This window comes from Anguilla anguilla, chromosome 4, assembly GCF_013347855.1.
Source record: "Anguilla anguilla isolate fAngAng1 chromosome 4, fAngAng1.pri, whole genome shotgun sequence".
NCBI lineage: Eukaryota > Metazoa > Chordata > Actinopteri > Anguilliformes > Anguillidae > Anguilla > Anguilla anguilla.
The window spans coordinates 11275347-11298095 of NC_049204.1; the positions used below are offsets into that span (position 1 = coordinate 11275347).

Sequence of the window (22749 nt, forward strand, 5' to 3'; positions counted from 1 at the left end):
TGCTGTGGTGGGGGGAAAAGAAGCAGTTCCAGCAAATGCAGCTGTTGTTCCATTGCAGAAATGAGATGGGTGCTTGTGATTCCCAGATTGGGAAGAAAAAAAAATCCAAGAAAATAGAATAATTTTTGATAACAAAATGAATTTGTGATAGTAGGTGTGTGGTCAGTTAAGTTCCTTCTCATGCAGGATTAATGTGGAGTTTTGTTTTGAGCCACAGCAGTGTAGAGCATCTCTGCTTTTGGTAGCCAGGTGGCCAAGAGGAAATGTGTGCGACCTGCCATCTTAATCCACCAAAAGCTGGTAGAACAGTGAGGGGCGCCACAAAGCAGCTGCAATACTAGCACTGGCACTGCCTTTCTGCCTCCCAAACCAGGAAGCAGGAGGGCAAAAATTTCCCATTAGTCTCATCAAACACAGGCTATACAGGAGGTTCATTTGCTTTTAAACTCGCATTTTGGATAATTTTCAGAGGCAGTTGTCAGCAAACCGATTTTGATGTTTTATGTTAACATTTCCATCTAAGCCTTCCTACGTTTCCTCCTAAGGAGGGCGATAGATACTTGCTGAACACAGTGTTCAGAAATGCTTGTTTTCTATCAAAATCAAACATTTTTAATCACTGTGTGCAGGGGAATCATGACCTTTTGGAAGGTTTTATCTATCACCCTCCTCACATAATGGCTGCTTCAACCATTAGCAATCCTAACACCCCTCTCCCTGGCAGGGTGTATTCAGGCTCATTCTTTCAAATTGAATACGGCCATGACCTGAAGTGCTCTGTCAGTCTCATTAGAACACAAACCCTGGAACTCTGTTTGGTGATATTATGCTGTTTTCAGAAGAAGAAAAAAATCTTTTCAAGTTTTGTATTACTGTATGTGGGGATATACTTAAGTGCAGTCTCGAGGGCACAGCTGAGACACTGAATCTGAACTCAAATTGAATAAATAATACTGCTCATAGTATGCAGAAAAAGAGTTATTTTTTCAAGATGGGTGAAGCTGTCCAGAAGACGATGGCCATAGAATTCATTATGCGTTGTTCTTACTCATGGAGTCCCTAAACACTGTGATTACAATTTAGCTCAACAAATGATTAAACTCCTCTACTCTCTTCTCGTGAACTTAAGTTTAGGTTTAGGTATAAAATATGTAAATATCTTCTACAACAAGTACTTCATTATATGTGCATCTGTTTAATATGTAACAACGATTAAATTGAAATTTAGTATGAGTTACTTGTCATGCAAACTTCTCAACATATAAAATACTAGAAAGACTTTTGGTACCCTCATATCCCTACCACTGACCATCACATAGGCTGCTATATCTGTTGACCCATTAAAGTTATTGGACTTACTAGGCTTTAATATGTTCAACATGTTTAAACTTTTTATAGTAATATCTCTAAAACCCATTTTCCTCTTCCACTCAGCTGCAAAATGAAGGGGTGGAGCTATTAATCACTAATCAATATGTTTACCTTCTGAGAAAAGCACAATTATTTTTTCAAATCAGCATATGGTAGATCCACTCATTTTTTTATTTAATGCAACTTTCATCCCTTCACTGTTTTGAAACATTCAGTCCTAACTGGCAGTCTGACAAACTGCAAGCTCAGGGTCCGTTTTCTTGCAAGCACTTTTTAATGTTGCTGGGAAACTGGGCTTTTGGTCCTTCATCCTTTTCCAATTTCGCTCACTCATTTAATTCCTGAAACACAACATTGCTTGGACTCAGGAGCACTGTAGGACATTTGGATTCATGTGTTTTTGACAACACAACATGCTAAAAACATACAATGTAGCAATGCTCTATGAAGCTATGGTATTTAAATCTTCACCCGATTCATTTCAAATCAATCTTCAAAATAAGAGTTACAGAAGGAGTATAAAAGGTTCATTTACGTTTAGCATTGTACTGTAGAGAAGAGTGGTACTTTTCATAGGGATGGGCAATTCTATTCCTGCATGGCCAAAATATGCTAAATATTTTGAAAAATATAAAATTTTAGCTGAACAAAAAGCATAAAAGATCCTGCAAATGATTGAGAATGATACTTCATACCTGACCCACAGAGATTCCACATCAATGTTATAATCACCTGCACACTGTATAGCTTTAAGCCACTTTGGCACAAACATAAAGATGTAGGACATATAGTATTAATTCAGGAGACCTACTAAATAGTTTTCTCTCAAAAAAAACAGAATGTGTGCTTCTTCAGATGGACTTTGCAGTCTGTCAATCCCTATTGGCGTTGATCATCTTTTTAAGATGGACAGGAAGAAAAAAAAATACATTCTCTTCAGTAATTAGGACTGCAATGAAATTTCACACCCCTATGTCACAATTCCTGACTGCACTGCTGTGAAGGATTTCTACATAATAGGCCCACATAATTATACCAATTGTCCTCTACAGACCTCTGTTCCTCACAAAGAATTTCAGAAAATGACCTTGTGACAGAGCTCAGGGAAGAGGTTGTCAATCTGAAGGGGTTATCAATCTGTTGATAATTTTAAGATTTGTGGGAATATTACAATGTGTAATCAGCCTTTATTAAACAATATCATGTATGCAAAGGTTATTATGAGATGTTTAATAAAGGGACATGAAGAATTACGTTCTACAAAATACCATTTCTTACCCAAGGTTTAATCTCGAATAAATCATAAATGATTGCTTTGAAATCTACATTTAGAGGGAAGCACTGAATACCCCCTAAATTAATTTTTATCTGGTTGACAGAAAGCATCTCTTTGTAATTTAAATCTAAATAGGATGTTACACAATATTCTTTAAAGGAAATAATTAAGATGGTATAAAAATAAATAATCTTTAATCATTATATGATGAGTAAATCAAAGTATATTCTTTTTCATGAATATAACTACTATATGTTTTTTTCAGAAAACTTTGTCACATTCATTTATCTACAAAATAGTTGGTTTATTGCCCATGCTTTTTGTGATTTCTTAATCACTTATGCATTATTTATGCATTATGCCTACTTTCCAGGTAAACATTTAATTAGTCAAAGAGAGGGTAGTTTAGTTAAATAGAAATTAATACACCACATTTTTTACATAAAGAGGGATGATTCTATCTGTGCAATGCTTTCACATTGAGGAACTTATACTACATATCCTGCAGCCAGATGAAGGATTGGTATCCAGAATTTGACCCAACACTTGATCCCAAATCTGAAAGCCATCTGAAAAAGCTGTTAGAAAAGTATATGTGATGCAGTTTATCACTGTGCATTATGTTGTATTATTGTAAAATTACCCAAAATCTGTAAAAATTTATTTGTCTTATATCTATTATTATACTTCCGAATGCAATGTGAATCTTTTCATTGCTGGAGAAAATTACACACTAAAAATAAGAACCATAAACTTCTCATGTTATGGAAAACTCAGTACACAACACTCTTATGGTATCAATGGGAACATAAATATTATTGTAGACAATACAATAATGTACATTGTATAGTATACACTATAAATACTGGTAATCAGAATGTGTAAGTCAAATGCAGTAATATAATGTAGAAAATTACATTTTTTATGTAGTTTCTGCTGTAGGAATTACTGACTACTTAACAACAAAATTCACAAGACAGTGAGAAACTAAACATACATTACAGCTTCTTGGCAGCTCTCCTGTCATCTATTTACTGTTTCAGAGCAATAGTTTACTGTGCAGTGCAATATAACAGATTAAATTTGACATGGAATGAAAGTTTTCAGAAGATTAAACCAAGGCATCAAGTTTGAAACTAGTGGCGGAGTCAGTATTAGTGAATTAAGTATATCATTTAATTCCAGCCTCAAACATAGCCTAGTGCTTTCAACGTAATGGGCTGGAATATCTGCATTCTAGCATGAGCTAGAGATAAGAAAGCCAGGTTCCCATGGTATCGTGAAAATTAGTCTATTGCCACAGTACTAGCTGCACACAAATCGGCAGCCATTTCAAACTCTCATTTAACTGTCAGTAGACTATAAGATGGAAAATGACCTTTGGCACTTCTTTCCATTTGAATAATTTCTGTCAGCTGTTTGGAAGACATCAGCAGAGACAGAAGCAGTGTATTGCTGTTTATAACCTTAATACTATTATTAATATTAATGTGAAGGGGAGGGGGGGGCAATTAGGCTGTCTTTCCATAGACATTGTCAAGAGCGCATTTAAGAATATAATGGTTTTTTATGCGTGCTGTTTTCTGTAAGCATGCTCTCCAAAATAACGCATCCCAATCATTCACAGATAAACAAAAACAATTTGAACAAAATTTAATGAAGTTATGCTTCCCAAAAGTATCATAGTCAGCATAATGAGCATATAATTAGCATGCTGAAAATAAATTTGTTATAGCTTGTCGCACTATGTACCGTATGCAAATCTTCTACAAAGGAAGTGAATTCTGTTTTTAGTCCTTTGGCTGAAAATAAAATATTTGCGTCAATGGAATACAATGTTTAGACCAAGACTATTCCAGCCTTTCAGTTGAATTGCATTCAATATTAATGTATTTGATATGACAAGCACCCAGCTCTCTTGTAAGCAATGTCTCCAAATAGTGGTGTGTCAACTTTTTCCATGTTAAAAAATTCAAGGCAATTTCAAAGGAATGAAATAAACAACCTGCCTCAGAAGTTTGCAGTTCTCTTCTTCTGGAAGTGATAGGGGCTGACATTAACATCACTATCCTGTGGAACTATTCAGGAGGGTGGTGGAGATGTCTTGTATCTCTATAGTTTAACAATGGGAAATATATATATATATGTATATATAAATACTTTTTTTCAACAAAAAGGCTACTAGCTGCATACAACATTGCTGGCATCAGAATGATTGAATTTCAAAGCAATGCTACCCTTGTTATGTTATAGGTCAGTGGGAAAGATGGATGTATGATTACGTAATGAGCAGGAAAATTTCTGAAGAGGAAGATGAGGAAGGAGTGATAACCCAATTTTGGAGCTAATACGTGTGCCCATACCTAACTCTGTGTGTTCACAAGTGGTTAGAAGGTACAGTTAAAAGTTCATTTTTATGTAGACAAAGAGTTTGTGGTCATTGTAATTATTTCTGTGGGAAAATCTAAAAAGCACCAAAGCTCAGCTGATTCAGCAAAGGTTATTCCCCACTGATGCATGACACTGCAAGCCAGCTATTCCAATCTGTGGAAAATATAGGTCATAAGTCATTTTCCTCAAGAAGCTAAGTGGCTGCTGCCTGTAAGTGTAGTGTCAACATTATATTTATTAATTTATTATTTATTTTTCTTCTTCCTATTATTATTATTATTATTAGTAGTAGTAATAGTAGTATTCAGAATGCATGTACAGTAATCTAAGAATAAAAATGGTGACTTAAAATATTGAATATAAACCGATTAAGGTAAAGGTAAACATTCAGTATGTATACATATGTAAGAAAAATTGTATTATTCTTGCAATTCTAATTTGATTAACGAAAATGACAACGTAAATATTTCTGTTCTCAGTTTTCTAAGTTCTTGGACTTAATAAATATGAACAAAACAATTTCAGTGTCCCAAAGCTTAGAAAATGGGCAAGTATGTAAATAATGCATTGAAGTTGCATTTAATGCAAAGCAATTTCATTGTAATAGAATATGCATATCTAAAGTAAATGTTGATAAAGGCATGACAATGATTTGGTATCAATCACATTCATGTAATATTTAAAATTGTACTTCTACAAACTTCATCTTGTACACTTTTTCATTGTGTATGAGTTAAAATTTCATCATAAGAACTGGGATAGGGTGCGGTGGGTTAGGGTTTTTTTTTTTTTACTAATAGGAGTTGAGCAAATAAAAGATTTATGTTCAATAACAGCTGCACTCAGTGCTCATAATCATTCATGTCATTTTTTTCCAAAGGATCAAATTCCTGAGTCACTTATATTCGGATGAGGTCAACATTAAAAGGCTATCCATTGCACTGCCAGTCCAAGAATCATCCAGAATGTGGTCTCATTTGACCTTGGAAGATTTATCCCACTTGTCAAATTATGGATGATCTTGGATGAGCCCTCATCAACCCTGAGGGTGGCACAGGCAAAACATGGGAATTGCAGCAGTAGCTACTTAAACAATGCAGAATGCAACAGGATGGGATAAAAGATTTACCTGACTGACCAGGAATTCCCCTGAAGACACACAGCGTCCAGAATCAGCTGTAGCCAGCCATATTATTACCAAAATCAGTGCTTCTAATAATGCTCATTATGTACCTGTCGAGTACATAATAAACACTGTTTATTCAGTCATTTGGGACAGACACGTAAACAGATCATTTTAAATCTCATTACTTGATTTGACTGCAATACACGTATTCTAAATATAATTCAAAAATCACAACTAATTTGGTAAACTATCCTGATCTTTGCATATGGTATATTTGTTACCAAATGAGTCCTAATATAGCCCTGTCCTAATTATGTGCCATGATTTTGCCTAAGAACATTGTGTGTTACTATATATAACTGTTAACTTTGGCAGAAAACTGTTATCAGATTAGTAATGCACCCATTATATCTAAAGTATATATCACAAAATCAAATTTATATGAAACATTTGTACCTTAAATCCTTTGTGTTTATACTTGGTGAAGGGCACATTCCTGTCTCCTGAACATAGTCATTGGCCAGAGCTAAACAGTCAATGCTTTACATAATTTCTCTTGTCAGAAGAAATTGATCGGCAACCATCTATCAGAGATGCAAAAAGAATGATTGTTACTGATGAAATAAAATGTTTAATTCTGGTCAGTAGTCTGACTTGTTTTGCTTGTGACAAATCATGATGCCAAGAGGGATGCAAGAAAGGATTGTATAGTAGTGGTGAAGGCTGCTGGGAACTCACTTGGGTGATCCTGTAGTCAGACTGAAAACCAGATTGGTAATTGGATAGCCGAGTGAGATTAACATACTTTCTCTATCTGTGTTGTAATTTTAATAATGCACAGTGAATCAGGACCTTAGTTCATCACCTAATCTGGAATACACTCTTTCTACACAGGGTCCCTGTCACCTCCCTGGTGCTCTTAATTTGCTTCACTCAGAGGGGTGAATGCCCCCTATTGGCTCATCAACACTATTGCTAGGAACAACCTGCCAGGAGTTTTCTTATCCAAGTATAATCAACTTCACTACCACCAGTCAGTTGGCACACAAGGGCTATGGGGGGTAAGCCTTCCAGCTGCCATTAAACATTCATGAAATATTAAATATCGCTCCCATTAACAAAACCTTTTCAATCCACAATTAAATTCACCATGAAGAAGGTATATAGATGAAAGAAAATATGTAAATTAAAACAAAATAAACACTGATTATATGAATTATACAGTCTCCAAATAGATGAAACAATCTCTTAACCTTTATGAGCTAACTTTGGGTGCACATAAAAAAAGTACAAGGGATGTACAGTGCCTCAAAATATATTCATATCCTTGACATGAACCTGGATAAAAATAAACAGACCATGAGCAGGTTTGAACAGTCAATAAGCAACATGCAATGAATAGGCAATACAGGTTCTTGCTCAAAGGGGGAAATTACTATATTTTATTTTGCACTAATACAGTTCCTCAGAGAAAAGGATTTCAATTTGCAAGGAACATTTTCCCCCCAAAAAAGATTCAAACCAATTATTCGCACCCCTGTTTTCAGCACTTCACAAGGGTAACAATACTGAGTTGTCTTCTATTGCATTTTATGAGTTTAGTGATTATATCCATCGTCATACACACAACCCTACGAGCCTCTTCAAAACACACTAAACATAAATCACATCAAAAACCTAATTTGGGCTAATTTTAAAGTTATGTTAGTTTGTCTAGCTACTTATTTTTTGACAAAAAAATAAATTTGAATTAATTAATTTTAGGATACGTGCGTACACACAGGGACGTTTGTGGAATTTCCTCAGTTGTGGGGCTCAATATGTTCCTGTAATTATTTAATGATGCATTTGGCAGACACTAGCCAGCCACTAAGGGGAACAATATTTATTTGTATGTTTAAAGACAGAAAAGACAGGATCTTCTGCCAGCCAATTTTTGTTAGGCCTATAAAATCTTTATTTTTTAAGTTAAACGATCACAACGAAGATAACGTATACCAAACTTTAATGCAGTAGGCCTATTAAATCCTATAACATGTAGGCGTAGGCTACTAAACCTATAGGCCTAGTTTCGTATTATCACATTTAGCGGAGGGGATGGTCAATGCTCCGGGAAATCCCACTGCTTTAGCCTATGTATCATTTGCAAGTTATTTGATTAGTAAATGGTAAATGGTAAATGGATTAGTAATCACGGTGTCTTGGCGTTGTAGGCCTATTAGACTGGAATATATAGGCTAATGAGGAATATATAAGCCTTGCTTATTCTGCCATTGTAGCCTAACGTGGCGTAATATGATTTGTTTTGATTGCCGTACAATAGTATAGTAGGTTATAGTAAATCAGTAATGGACCTCGTGAAGGTCTACTGTCTAATTTCTTTGTAGTTTAATGGTTTTCTCTTGATCTCTAAGTGGCTCTTGTCCTGTGTTATCTTTATTCTGGGGGAATTTACTTATATCTGACGTTAGAGTAGGCTACTTTTTTGTAACATTGATTTATTCCATTAAAGAGGAATATCGTTCTGATGTTTATCTAACGTTGCAGGTATCACAGATTCGTGCAGGATCGAGTGCGTCCGAGCAAATCCGAAAACCTGCGTGGGCAACCCGTCTGTGTGTGTGTGTGTGTGTGTGAGAGAGAGAGAGTGCGTGAGTGAGTGAGAGAGAGAGAGAGACCAAAGAGCTTCGGCGTGACGCTGCGCGAGGGACAGCGGGCGAGCAAGTGAGTGGGAGAAACTCAGACACGCCGGTTCTAGGGGAAAATAAATATCATCAAAACAGAAACAGCTATCCATCCCGGGATTATACTTCAGATTCTTCGTGGTATACATTACGGACGGCTTTCAATTTATTTGGAATCGAAGGCGGTTCACTGATTTAAAAGAGGATTTATAGTTTCGTTTGTAAACTACCGGGAGAACGAAGTGGTTGCTGAATTGCTAAGAGAGAAATGCAAACGGCAGAGGAACGGAGAGACCGTGAGTTTTCTTTTAATCAGATTTCTTAAACCTTGGATATTTTGCATGAAACTGCACAAAGGCGGAGACTAGGGCTAAATCAGCGTCAGTATGTTGATTATATGCTAAAGATGTTTAAGAGATTCAAAATTGGGTAACTTGTAGCTACGTGACTGAAGATCCAACGTGTTGTATTATGTGGCATATATTTCTAACCACCGATCAATTTTCTGTTCTAGACTAAGAAGTATTGTTTTCTTGCTGGCTTGATTTGTTTGGTGTGTACTTAACTGTGGATGCAACGACACAGTTTTTTCCCCACAGAAACAAAAGCTAGCAGAACTAACGTTAACGTTAGCTATCAATAGCAACGCCACTAGCACTAGCGCACAAACTCAAACAGCGCTCGCCTGTTGAACCTGTTTCGTCGTTGAGCAGGTTGTTTGAAATTAGAAAAATAAATACGCTGCACAAAAAACATTAACAACTGATTTCTTTGTTTTTCCTGGATTTGATACACTCGTGACGTGCATTGTCAAAGAACTAGCTATGCAGCCAAGTAATTTGTTTTGCAACATGCCGACGTTATTTAAAACGTGTTGTCCGCTAGCATCCGTTACATATCCAAAGTGCAGTAGTAGCCTAGCTGTAATCAACGAACTATAAGACTAACTCAGTTAACTTATTGAGTGATTTTGCGTTTATGTCATGATCTATTTGATTTTACCTTAGCATATGATTAGCCATTGCTTGCTGCCAATTTGTGCTGTGTGATAAACAGAAGTTACTGAGAATATGTCGTTGTCCAAGTGAAATAACGTTGTGTGTCACTGCATAGTCAAATAACAATGTCATTAGATGTAATGACATTATTAAGGCGTTTAACTAGCCGAAGGGTGTTAACGTTACGTGTAGGGTAGACGCAAGTTAGATGGTCATTGAAGAAGACTTCACGGTTCAGCTTGAGCCATCATCAGTTGCACAGATGCTTGCTACGTAGCAGATGTTTCCTAAAGGGTAGGTAACATTGTGTAACGTCAACTGGTTAATAAGCTGACGTGCCGAATGTATACATTTGAAAATTAATTATTTTCGCAAGCTTATATAGACATTTTTTAATGCATGGCATTCAAAGCCGTTTTCTATTGAATTCGTAACGTTACATAATTTTGCCAAAGCCTGCAGGCAATGAGTATTTTGCTAGGCTAATCTAAAGCAACTATTGTGGTTAGTTGTAACTAATTTATACCAGTTGACGTTGATTGTCAGTGTTAGCTAGCTATCCTTGCCGTGCCAAGTCTGGACGCGAATAATAAACGACGACTAGTAAACGATTAACTTTGTTCAAATTGTTTGCTTTTTAAATACAGAAAGGCGTGGAACATATTTGGAATGAATACGAAGTCAGCATTCAATTCCATATTTTCACATGGCTAACCGTGCAATGTTAGAATAAAACTTGAAATGTTATAGAGCACGCATTTCCTGATAAGCACACCGCCAGCTTTCGAAAACATTGCAGTTGCGTTGGTTCATAGGTTTAAATGAACAGTTTTGCTGAATATTGTGTTTCTTCAGTATATTCCATAAATCACAACATGTAATACTAATGGACATGATTAAGCAACCTAATCATGTTTTCGTGTAGCTAACCCATTGATACTGCATGCATATTAGTATTGCTGGGTATGTATCACTGGATATTTTACCCGTAGTCTATTTAAGTATTTTCAGACGGCTAGCTAAATCATTTTGCTTTTTTAGAAAAATGGGTTGACAATCCAAGTCTTACCTTTTGGTATTAAACAGGAAGCTCTCGGATATAACGTTAGTGTGTTAAATAAATCACTTTTCAATTTTTGTCACATTAATCAGTGGACGTGCCAGCCAGCAGTTTAAAATCGGCCTGCCGAGATTACGCAGTTTGTTCTGGGGTCTGGGTGTGAAGTAGGCTATGGTTCTATGAACATATGATCGATTTCAAGTTTTATTTCCAAATACTTACCTAAAATACTGAATAATATAATAATTATTCAAACGAAGACGACAAATGAGAGATTTGTCCAAACAGATGAGCTCCGAAGAAACTGATTGTAAACTAAGCGGTAAGCTATTTAGTGGAGATCATGCACGCCATACGTTTAAGTAGAATGATTGATTTAATTACTTTTTTAGTTTGTACTGTCATAGTGGATGCTACAGACGCAATGCTGGAGACTTCACTGAGAACAAAACCGACCAGGGTTAGTGTCGTTTCCCGATATACAGTTTCACACGGGGAATGCTTAGGAACAAATACAAGCAATTGTATCAGACAGCATGAACAACGGAAGCCGTTTAGCCCCTTTGTCCTAGGTTTTTTTGTGCAAAGTATAACATCACATTCTTTCTTTCTTGGTAAAATGGAAGTGACTGAATCGGGACTGTAACCGTGCGATTTGCCTGCCTACCCCGCGAGTAGGAACCGTTAAAATGTCTTGTCGAATTTTCTTTCCTTTTCTTTTCTGGGAGGTTTAATATAACCTCTTTGGAGTTTGTTGTCAATTTTAGTATCGAATTATACGTTTGTGACCAAAATTTTAAGAGCGTTTCCTCTGGCGTGGCTCACCCCATCAAGCTATTTTAAGCGACTCGCTTCTGGAGTGCAGGGGCGTTCACTGGCATTGGGTATAGTGCTTCGATCACTTGCGTCGACAGAAATAAAGCAAGACATTTTGAACATTAATATGACGAATATCAAACAATTTAACCTTGAAAGTGATAATCGTGGTAATGCAAGTGTAGTTTATTATGCTGGCCCTGATTCGTAGACCAGGGTTATAGCATATTTTTACTCTACATTTAACTAGCTGGCTTGGTCCAAAGTTGCAGTTCAATTTTATAATCACTGCGTTTCCCCAAATCTACTTTATTCTTAGATTTCAGTGTTGTGATTTTAGCATCTGATTCATTGGGTAGAGAGCTTAAACTGCCACACAGTGCTTTCATCCAACATGTCTGTTCCTTCTGTCCCCCTTTCAAGCAATATGATATCAAGCTGTTTTTGTGTCTTTAGACCATGTGTCACATACAGAATATGAATATTTTTCATAATCTGCTGTTTGATGTGAATTTGTGGATCCTTCAAACGTGTTTGTGAACATATTCTGTGCAATGTTTTTCAGGGACATTTCAGAGACTTCACTGTTAGCAGAATATTAACTGAAGCGATTTTCAGGGTTTCTGCCTTGGGTGGGTGTGCCTGTGGGAGTTCGCGTTTGGCGCTGTGCGCGTGTGTGTCTGTCTGTGCGTGTGCATGTGTGCACGTGTCCTCGTAGGCCAGAGACGGCTGTAGCCAGTGCATCTGTCTCTGCTTCTGCCCTTCGTAATATATTCCCGGTCCTCTTGGCGGCAGAGCCCTCTGTGGTAAACAAAAGATAAACATTGCTGCCACTAATTAGCACTGTTGCCGCACTCTGGTCCTCCCGTTACCACTGTTTCTGCTGAAGAGCCACTCGGCACTGGCCCCGCTCAGCTGCTCTGATGATGCTTGCTCATGCTTTCCGTGTTGATAAATTATGTGCAATTTCAGGCGTGAGTGGGAGTATAAACATATTTTAGAGGAGGGCTGGCTTATTTTGTGATTATTTATTGGTACACAGTGTTTTTTTTTCTCCTTTTTTTTTTTTAGTAACAGCCAGGGTATTATGATGGAACAGGTTGCTGCAGCATGACTGTCAGGTGGAAAAAAAATTGTAGAGTAGCAGCCTGCAGCCAGGAGAAGTAATTTGACTGCAGATTGAAACCAGGTTTCTTAATGGGGAGGCTGCTGATGGAAATATGAAGTATTTACGCTGATGTTTCACAGGGTGTGGTCGTATAACTGAAAGTGGAAACAGAAGTCCAGCTTAGAAAGGTTCACTTTATAAGCTCTTTTAATGTGTGTCCTTTACAACTCCCTTGGCAAGACTGTTAAAGTGCACCGAAGTGTGCATTTAATTTTGCCGACATCATAATATCACTGCCCAACTATAATAATAAGTCATTATTGTAATGATGGTTCATTTGATGGAGGTCTTGAACAGGCTGTCCTTACAGAGAAAAGGAAGCTGGACTGAACCTTGATGGTAACTAAGGGTAATATAAAAAAAAATGTATATATGTTTTATGGCTTTTTCAGCTTTATTGGACAGGAAAGTGTAGAGAGACGGGATGAATGGGGAGTGAGAGAGAGGGAGAGACATGCAACAAAGGTCAGGTGGACGGATTTGACTCGCTGATGTCGCAGCTCGTCGTTAGCTCACATGGATAGTGGACAGTGCTCTACAGGCTACGCTACGAGACACCTAAGTAAGAGTAATATTGACTGTAATGCCCCAACCCCCCCCATTTAAGAGCACCATAATGTTTGAGACATATTAATGTTATGTAAATTAAAGTAGTAATGTCTAGTACTTTTTCACATATCCTTTGCGAGCAATGACAGATTTAAGTCTGTGATCTATAGACATACCCAGGTGCTGCCACACTCATGCTCGACAGACAAAAATGTTTCTACTGCCTCTGATACCAGGTCAGGTACTGGAAAACTTAATGCCTCAAACAGAAAAGGTAATTGAAAGATGGAAGCACTAAGCAACAAGTCAGGAGTAGGTAAATGCCTGGTGCTACAAGGTGCTCTTGAAGAGTAAGCTGCCTAAACATGAAAACTTGAGTGAATTCACTTCCAATAAAAGTTTTTCACTTATTTCTGTTCTGCGCTAGAGTGCCTAAAGTTTTCTAATGTTCAAAAAGGTAATTGAGCCTGAACGTTGACCATGACTCAAGTGTAATGAGGAAAGCCTAAGTCTACTGGTAGAATGACTGGGCTATGCAGATACTAGCTAGCATTTTAAAGTAGGAAAAGCCTGCTAGTTATGATAGCATTGTTGGAAAAAATAACTTTGCCTTAGTCACCCAAATTGTTGCCAATGGAGTGAGAGCTACTCTGGCTATTTGGTTGGATCACCAATTTGGGGGGCCATATTTTTATATGCACTTTATTGTCAAGCCCTTGCTTGGTGGTATGCTGATTTGTTTTATGAATGGTAAATGGACTGAATTTATATAGCGCTTTTATCCAAAGCGCTTTACAATTGATGCTTCTCATTCACCCATTCACACACACACTCACACACCAACGGTGAAAGGCTGCCACGCAAGGTACCAGTCAGCTCGTTGGGAGAAATTAGGGGTTAGGTGTCTTTCTCAGGGACACTTCGACACGCACAGGGTGGGGGATCGAATCAGCAACCCTCCGACTGCCAGACAACCGCTCTTACCTCCTGAACTAAGTCGCCCCTATGAGGCTTATGAGAAGTTGTGGAGCCTGTCTCAACTTGGACATAAATCTGTAAGTAGCCATCCTCTCATATATCAGATGAAAAACTGTAGCTCAGACTGTCTCTGGTGAAATGAGTGTATTGTGGCCCAAGCCCTATGAATTTCAAAACGCCTCCTCTGGCTCTTTAAGGAAACTTTGGCTGGAACACCTTTTCCATTACCGCATGAAAAAACTGTGCGTAATTTGGTTGTCACCGGGAGATTCTGTGCATTTTATCTGTCCGGGTGAGTGTTAAGCCAATTTGATAATTTATGGAATGCAGTGTTCCTAAGAGAAGGAGCTTATTGAAATGGTGTGTACAATAAAAGGCAGAGAAGCATGCAGAACGAATTATTTTGGGGTTTGGGTGAGAGGGGTTAGGAATTAAAGGTTATGACGGCACCTTGTCCTGGCTTGACCTCCTCCTTTGTTGTCAGATTGCTAGAGGGAGATGACATGCAAAATTGCTGACAAAGCCTGAAGAGGAGAGATCTGGCTATGTACCTGGCCAGCTAACGATAACATGTAACACCATATAAATCAGTGGTTTGAGAAGAAGGGAATTAAATCAGTCCATTGTCACTTTGCTGCTCCAGTAACTGACATTCAGCTGCCAAAAATGCTGTTAAAGCAGTTTTTCCATTGTGGGATCCCTCCAGAAGAATTCATTGCTGTTAAAACCCATTGTGTACTTCAAAACCAAAATGAAGTCTTGTTAGGCTAAATCTCAGCCGAATAAACCTTGCTGGAAAAAGTACTGTGTTTACCTTTTCAGTATTTATATTGTCCTTGAACATCTAATAGTCTAATAAGGAAAACATTTGCAAGCTGTAGTGCTTATAGTTTAGGCAAATGCTGTGATCTAACATTCAATTGAATAAACATAAGGTAAAAATTGTAAGGTAAAATGTCTGTCCAACAAAATGGCTCTTTGAAGTTGTTCATGACTTTGTTGAAGGTTTGTGGAAATTTTCGGGGATAGTATAACGTTTATGGAAAGTCATGTCACTCTCATGCCACTAAACTCTGAGTTCCACATCTTCTGTCTAGGTACACATTCAACATATAAATCCAAATAGGGTTAAAGCACTGTAAATGTTTAATAATTTAATTCTGAAAAACAATGGCCACATGCTAGGTAGCCAATGTTCTGCCGCTCAAACATTCATATGATGTAGCATTAGTTTAGCTGAGCAAAAGTACAAGGCTAATTAGTAGGGATGGGTGTTTGGAGGATTCGTGCTGGAGTAGCCTACCTGAGGAGAATTTTGATAGAGTATTCAAGTGCTCTTTCGCTCATTATCTTGTGATTATCGCTATTTTTGGCAGTCCCGTTTCTTTCCCCGTTTTCACCACTTTAACAATTTCCTCAGTTTTTACTGCTTTGGCAGTTTTTGATGGGAACTGTCAGCCTCAGCTTAGCCTGCAGTGTGATTTATAGCCTATAGGCTTGGCCTATAGCATTTTGCCCATGTTGCCAAATGCTGGGAGAAACCAGGTGCGACAGAGTAGATTCTAGAATGTGCTGGGATCGAGATTCTAGTCCTTGTCAGTTGTTGTAATGAAATGTTTGACAGCCCCTGTCAACAGGGTTGTTGCTGTGCTCTCCTTCTCCCGTTATGGTAACGTGTCAGTGGCAGTCTGCTTCATCAAAGACTCATATCTGACAATGAACACCATGTTGTACCAAAGCAAAACTTTAAAGAAATGAAAACGGACTACGGCAGTCCTCGTCTTTCGATTGAGTCAGGGTTTGACTTTGTCACGCGGTGGCAACTTTATTTAAAATGCAGGTAGTAACAATGTGCAACCACAATGCAAATCAGTTAGAAATTAGACTTAAAGATGTTGCTTGGTGGCTCACCCTGTTAAGTGCATGGATAGGCCCACGGTCTGAGATCTAACTGCGTTTGTGCCAGTGCCGACTGTGGCTGGCAGCCTTGCAGGTGCACACATAATTGGATGTGGCATCGCCCAGAGTTAGACGGGGTTCATTCAGCTGGCATCTGCGTCTCGTCGCCCTCTAATGACCCCCACTGGTCGATAGGGTGCCCATGGTCCACTACCCTGTTACTCAAATCACGGTCCTTGGGAGCCAAGAACTGATTTACCACCCTCCTTTTGCCTGGAAGTCCGGTATGAAGACGGTCGGTCAGTGAAGACAGGATTTGAGGGACAGATTTGACTGTTCGTAGTCTACAACAGGACTACAACTCCATTCCGGGAGATCTACTGCCTTGTAGGTAGTGGCCTAATAATTTAGGTTGATATGAAATCCTGTTTCTACTAAATAGCAGCTAAACAAGGTCTCTAGCTGCTGAATGAGGTGCTTTGTTCAGGTTGGAGTGAAAGCCTACAGGACTGTAGATCTCCAGGAACAGGGTTGGGCAGCCCTGGTCTACTTGAAGTGTCTTCCTCATGCACGCATACTCTGCATGCTTTGGAGGAGTACGTATGTTTGTTACTCATACATTGGAGCAGAGATTGCTACATGACTGCAGCAGTATGACTGGGCATTTCACATTGTGGAGGAAATAGGAGGAAAAGCATTAAAAATTGGATAAGTAAAACTCAAAGCAGTGCTGCATGAATTAATTCATTTAAAAAATGGAAACAGCTTGTTTTCATATTGCAGCCGCCAGCCATGAACACATACACAGCAGGGGTGGAGAAGACCCTATCATACATGTCTGGAGAGCAAGTCAGGGGGGCCTGGATAGCCAAGAGGGGTCACTCAGTATTCCATACAAGACAGTGGTCTTCACTCATGCAACCCAATCAGCGTTTTTACCAAGTCAGCTACTCTGCAGTCCTGTACATTTTCTTTTTAAGACACTCCTCAGAAATGAAAGCCCAGGCAAACGGCTGAAGCTTGTGATGTCATTTTCATCACATAGGGTACAGATTGCCCACATCTACACATGTTTAGCCTATATACTGGTATGTCAGCAGATGTGGGCTACCAAAAATTGGGCTGAGCTAAAAAAAAAAAGAAAAGAAAACAATATTGCCTTCTGGTAGCCAGGAGGACTACTACATGGGTTTAATATTTGTATACCCCCTCTACATTGTATTCTACTGTATGTGTGTTCATTGGCAATCTGTTTGAGATATTAAAATGTCTATAATTGTTCTGTGTCATTACAACAATACTGGAAAAAGTTGAATTTGAAGTTGGAATGTTTTTTGTTTGATTGAATTGGTTGCAGAGAAACAAAAGCAGGCAGGTGAATACCACCTGTACTCCCAAGAAAGGACCGGAACAGACACACTGTCGCTGCCGTTGTAATGACCATCAGCTGATTGACCGCTCTACAGAACAGTCGAGGTGTTTGTTCATTTCAGCAGAAGAATAAAAATGGTGTATCAGGGATTTTGGATTGCACTCACTATTGTTGTCTGTTGTTCAGCCAGAGTCTGGCAGGCCTTGTGTTATCTCCCTGACCAAATCTTTCGTCCACTGGTACTAATGGTACAGTGAAGATTATGGAAATGTCAGGGTCTGTGGGTTATACCTTTGTGCACAAATTAGTATTCTTACCACGGTTGACACTGACTTCACAAAAACAACAAAAAAGAAGATGAGATACAATATTCAGTGCTTTTATTAGACATAATCTTAGCACTTTAAAAATTCAGGTTTTCAGGAACAATACTTATTAGCCTCTCATTAAAATAAAAGCCTACCTTGTTGCTTGTGTTAAAGTGCCTGATTATATTCATGCATTTCAAAGCTTCTTCAAAACTGTCTGCTTAAAAATTAATTGGCTAAACTATAAAAAAAAAAAAACACATTTTCAGAAATGGGATATTTTGTGCAACCCTTTCTGTCCATTAATGTCATTTTGACATGTAGCCTACTGGAACTGAACTTTGGAGGTCACGAATGTACCTGACTGTCGGTTCAAAATGTACATTTAGGCTTATTGATTGAAAATACCTCATGAGCTGCAAAGACACGTGAATCCCTTTGTAGAGATATTTCAACTTTATTTTTATTGGCTTTGTCCTGGAGGTTACTAGTATACACCATCAAATGCTTTTAACCACCTACACTAGATGCTCTGATCAATTGTCCTGGTACTGGTTAAAATGACAGTTCTGTCCAGACTGCATTTCAGTGATAAACATTGTCTGGACTTTCTGAAATCTGAACAGAATTGCAGCTTTATTTGTTTGCAGTTTTGACATCTTCTCTAAATTGTATAAGGATGAGATGTATCTATGACTGAATCCCAGACAAAAGGAGCTTCTTCTGTGAGTGGCTGACTTGAACATTAAAGTCATTAAATCATACCAATCTACATTTTTATGACCACTGGCATCAGACTGCGCCCAGGCAGACTAGGTTGTTATGATTAAGTGGATTTAAAAACAAACAAGCCAATGGAGCTAGTTCCATGATAATAAACTCCAAAACAAAAATTACAGGAAATCAATTTTAATATGTGGCTAGCTTGAGATGTTCATGTCTCTGTCTAAACTTGGGTGATTAGAATTTTCTGGCTGATAAACTGAGAATGGAAAACCCACTTTATGCCTAAATTGATTTATTAAATGATTAAAAATATTTCAAGATAAGAACTCCAATAAGAAGGGGATGCACAACTAATGAATAGGTTTGGAGTTATATCCTCCTCTCAGTCAGTATATGTGACTAAGCATATCCTGACTGACCGTATCACCTCACAGTTCCATGAAAAAGTATTTGTCCCCTTCCTGATTGCAGATTTGTCAGACTGAAGATTTGTCCTAATTGCAAAGATGCTGGGCCCTGGGCCATCAGGCTGTGCTTATTGTCTAACCGCAGCCTTAGCAATACTGCTTCAGGAGTCCAAATAATGGCTCTATAGAGGGCATACGGAAAATGCTGGGGGACTGATTTTGATTATGCGTGGAAGCTTAATGGTGAAGAGTGAAATACAATAATAAATGCAACTGTCAGTAGAACACCATGAACACATGATTGAAAATTTAAAAGGCATTGGAAAACTATTTTGATTTTAGATTGAAATGAACAAAAAAAAGGACAGTGTCCATACAGTACAGTATGTTTTCAGAGAACTTTTTTTTTGTAAAAGACATTTTTGTGATCACTGATGTGTGTAACATTCAATTCCTCTGAAGACTGTAAGTTAAAATGACAGTTTGTGTTGCAAAATTGCAATTATAAAATGTAGGCTAGTTGTGCTGGACGAAAACGTCTGGTAGGAGGAGAAACCGACCTCGTCAAAATTTGGCTGAGCTGTAGGCAGTAAGCCGGTGTTCTGCAGGGGACAGGAGGAGCTGCGGCAGCCAAACTCCGCCCACGGTGGTGACAGATGGACAGAAGGGGAGGCCTCACAGTGTGTGTGGAGCCCGAAACGTGCTCTGTAAACTATTCCCCTGTGTCTTGCTCGCATAGTTTCCTTTCTTTTTCTTGATTTGGACAGTAACGTAGCATGAGGTCACTTTTTGTCTGAATGGAGCCTTGTTGTCCAGTAAGCCTGTTTAGATTTAAAAAAAAGAAAAAAAAAAAGAATTTGACCACAGTTTTTACGATTTGCCCACGCTACACTGTGGAATATTATGGGATATTATGTGTCGCTACACGCTCTGAGGAAACTGGGCTCACAACGCTCAAACTCAGCATCACTGGCATGCTGTGAGCACTGGGTGGCTTGTTCCATTGCCCTGCGACTGTTTAAACACAATCTGTCCTTTTACGGAGTAGCCAGAATGCTGTTGTCTCATTAATTCTGAACACAAACCACGCACAGTCAAGCATTAATCCACTCATAATCTGTACGAAATGTGCTGTATCCAGTACAGGTATCACTGCATTACAATTTATTACAAGGCTACAAGTATGTGATTCAGCACTTTGACACAAAAATGAGGCGTTTAAGGACAACAAAGAATGTGGCCATTATTTTTTGGCTAAATGATGATCCACACTGATTGATGGGATTGAGCGTGACTTCAGAAATAGGAAGCAGCTTGACAGTCAATTTTGGCACTTCACGTATGAAATGGCTGCACCCTAATTGCATAAGCAGTTCTTCAGTGCCTAATTAATTCTGAGAAATGGAGATGCCAGTGGTATAATTACTATTTACTTAAAGATTTAGAAAAGGGAATACACAACTTGGAATTTAAACTGTGTTATGGCATGAGCCAATAAACCTTAATTAAGTAAGTAATTTACTATTATTTTTAAGAATTCGGAAAGCAAATGTAAGGTTTTAATGGCTTCTGCCGTCACTTGCAATTTAAAGTTCTGTAACTGTGATTGCACATGTACTTGCACCTGTGTTACTGTTGTGCTGCTTTGAGGCTGACTATCTGTGCTGGGTTCTTCTTGGGTTCTTCTCTGGGTTGCTATGATGCCAGCTAATGTTGCCAGGTTGTCCCTGCTTACCATGAGTCTGAGCTGGTGCTCCAGACTTTAATTAAATTTGAAATGGGATATTAGACATAAAATGTTGGTGGTGTGCCCAATAAGGTATTTTTAGACTGATCCTCATGTCCAACATTATCATTGGCATCTGACAATATTTTGACGGGATTTATTCCAAAAAGAAAGGTTCACTGGTATGCCTCCATGTAATTTATAATACCTTATCAACTACAAGCAATCTGGGAATTTTTTACATGCATTATATGCAAGTTATTTACATGTTCTTTACATGAGAACCATCTGTGATCAAATCAGGTGCAGTATAATGTAGCTACTGTGCTCAGTGCATGACTGAGTAACAGAACTATATGTTCTGTTACTCTATGTTCGGTTATTCAGTTTCAAACAGATGTAGTTTATTCTTGGTGCTTTAGTAATGGTCCAGAACACAATAATCCCACATATCTGACCCCTGCATATCCAGTGTGCAGAATTATCTAATGCTGTTTGGATGTCCGTGCGTTCTCTCTGCTACAGAACAACTGGTTAAATGGCAGTGCCTGCACAACAATGATTAAGTGCACTTCATCCTAAGTAAACAGTAAGAATAATGAACTTAATTTTTAAAGTTCTTTTCATACATAGATTACCTAGACCCCCTTTATCTCCCATCTACTGCTGATTTACGCTTCAGACTGAACCACATTTCCCAGGCTCCTCTGGATTAGTCAGGCCGTGCTTCACCTTGAGAGAGAATTGGCGATCACAACGTTGGACTGCTTGATAAAAAGAAAGAGTTTCTGATTGCAATTAGAACACAACAAAACAAATGATCCGAATGAACTGAGCTTCGCCGTCCTGTGTCCTGCTAGTGGGAGGCCATCCGCCATTTCCACAGCAACCAGCAATCTCCCATTGTACCATGGCCCTGCTGAGCTCGCTGTAATGAATGTGTGCGTAGACCAGAGCACCTTGAACTGACCCCCCCCCCCCCCCCCCCCCCCGAAGTCCGCTGCGAGGTGGTGAGTCCGGCTGGCTGTAAAACCCTGCGATAGATTCTGGGAGACGAGGGGGGGGGGGGGGGGCGTGTTCTCGCTGAAACCTGGCGTTATTAAAGGAGCGAGCCCCCCGCTGCGGAGGCTCATCTATAATGAATATGGGAGCGGGGGGGCCAGAGATAAAAACGCGCCTCTGTGGGCCCGCTGTGCCCTCGGCCCGGCGATCCAGGTGTGGCGAGCCGGCGGCACCGCTGTCACGGGGAAGCTCAGGCTGGTCCCCCTCTGACGAAAGGCCCCGTGATTCATGGTTCCGGCTCGTGGCGTCGCCAGGGCTTGGGGGAGTAGCGAGCATTATCAGTGGTAAATGAGTCTGAAAATGCGTCGAGCCAAGTTGGCGTGCGGGCATTGATATATTGTTTGCGACGCCGCGAACAGTTAGCCGTGTTTCCTGCAGGGGTATAAGCATTTTCATGGCCACAGTTCAAGTTTATTTCACCGATAAATTTTAAAAGGCATGGAAGAAAACAGCAACTGAATTTATGACATCGTAGATCTTGTTCCGAATTGCCAACAGGAAGCATTGTTTTAATGCTTCATGGACAAGGATGAGCAATTTTTGTTCTTTTATCTCTTTTTGTCAAGAAGTGTATTATGGATCTTCTCCTTGAGCTAAAAAAGTACAAGCAGCGTTGCACAATGGGGGAAGACTGCAGACTTCAATCTTCATGTGACTAGCTGTCCTTCGAGGGTTGTGCAGCTTCTCCTGTTTCAGCATAAGCAATAAAAAATGTTTTGTATTTTATAAATATTCACGTTCTTGATCATATGACATGTATATTTGTTCGAATGGCATAACTGGGGGAAAAAGTACCCACGCAATAGTGTCGTTAAAAGGGCACATGTACATA

At 38.9% G+C, this 22749-nt stretch overlaps 1 protein-coding gene and 1 long non-coding RNA gene across 22 annotated transcripts in view; one reads left to right on the forward strand and one right to left on the reverse strand.

Moving 5' to 3' along the window:
- Window positions 1-1578: 1578 nt before the first annotated feature.
- On the reverse strand, window positions 1579-6742 carry LOC118225203. The gene is made up of 3 exons (XR_004764782.1): window positions 6621-6742; window positions 6168-6271; window positions 1579-1712 (listed from the first exon to the last, which is right to left on the reverse strand). It is a non-coding gene; the product is annotated as an uncharacterized LOC118225203 (long non-coding RNA).
- A 2101-nt stretch (window positions 6743-8843) lies between these two features.
- ptprfa (protein tyrosine phosphatase receptor type Fa) overlaps window positions 8844-22749 on the forward strand; it is a 226059-nt gene continuing 212153 nt past the window's right edge. For 10 of the 21 annotated variants that reach the window (XM_035412983.1, XM_035412990.1, XM_035412985.1 and 7 more), the window contains exon 1: window positions 10072-10140. In XM_035412983.1, coding sequence (XP_035268874.1) covers window positions 10127-10140 — 14 coding nt within the window. In that variant the 5' untranslated portion in view covers window positions 10072-10126. Of the gene's footprint in view, window positions 9145-10071; window positions 10141-22749 lie in introns of those variants that run through there. The other 11 variants (XM_035413001.1, XM_035412997.1, XM_035412999.1 and 8 more) reach the window with 4 other exon arrangements.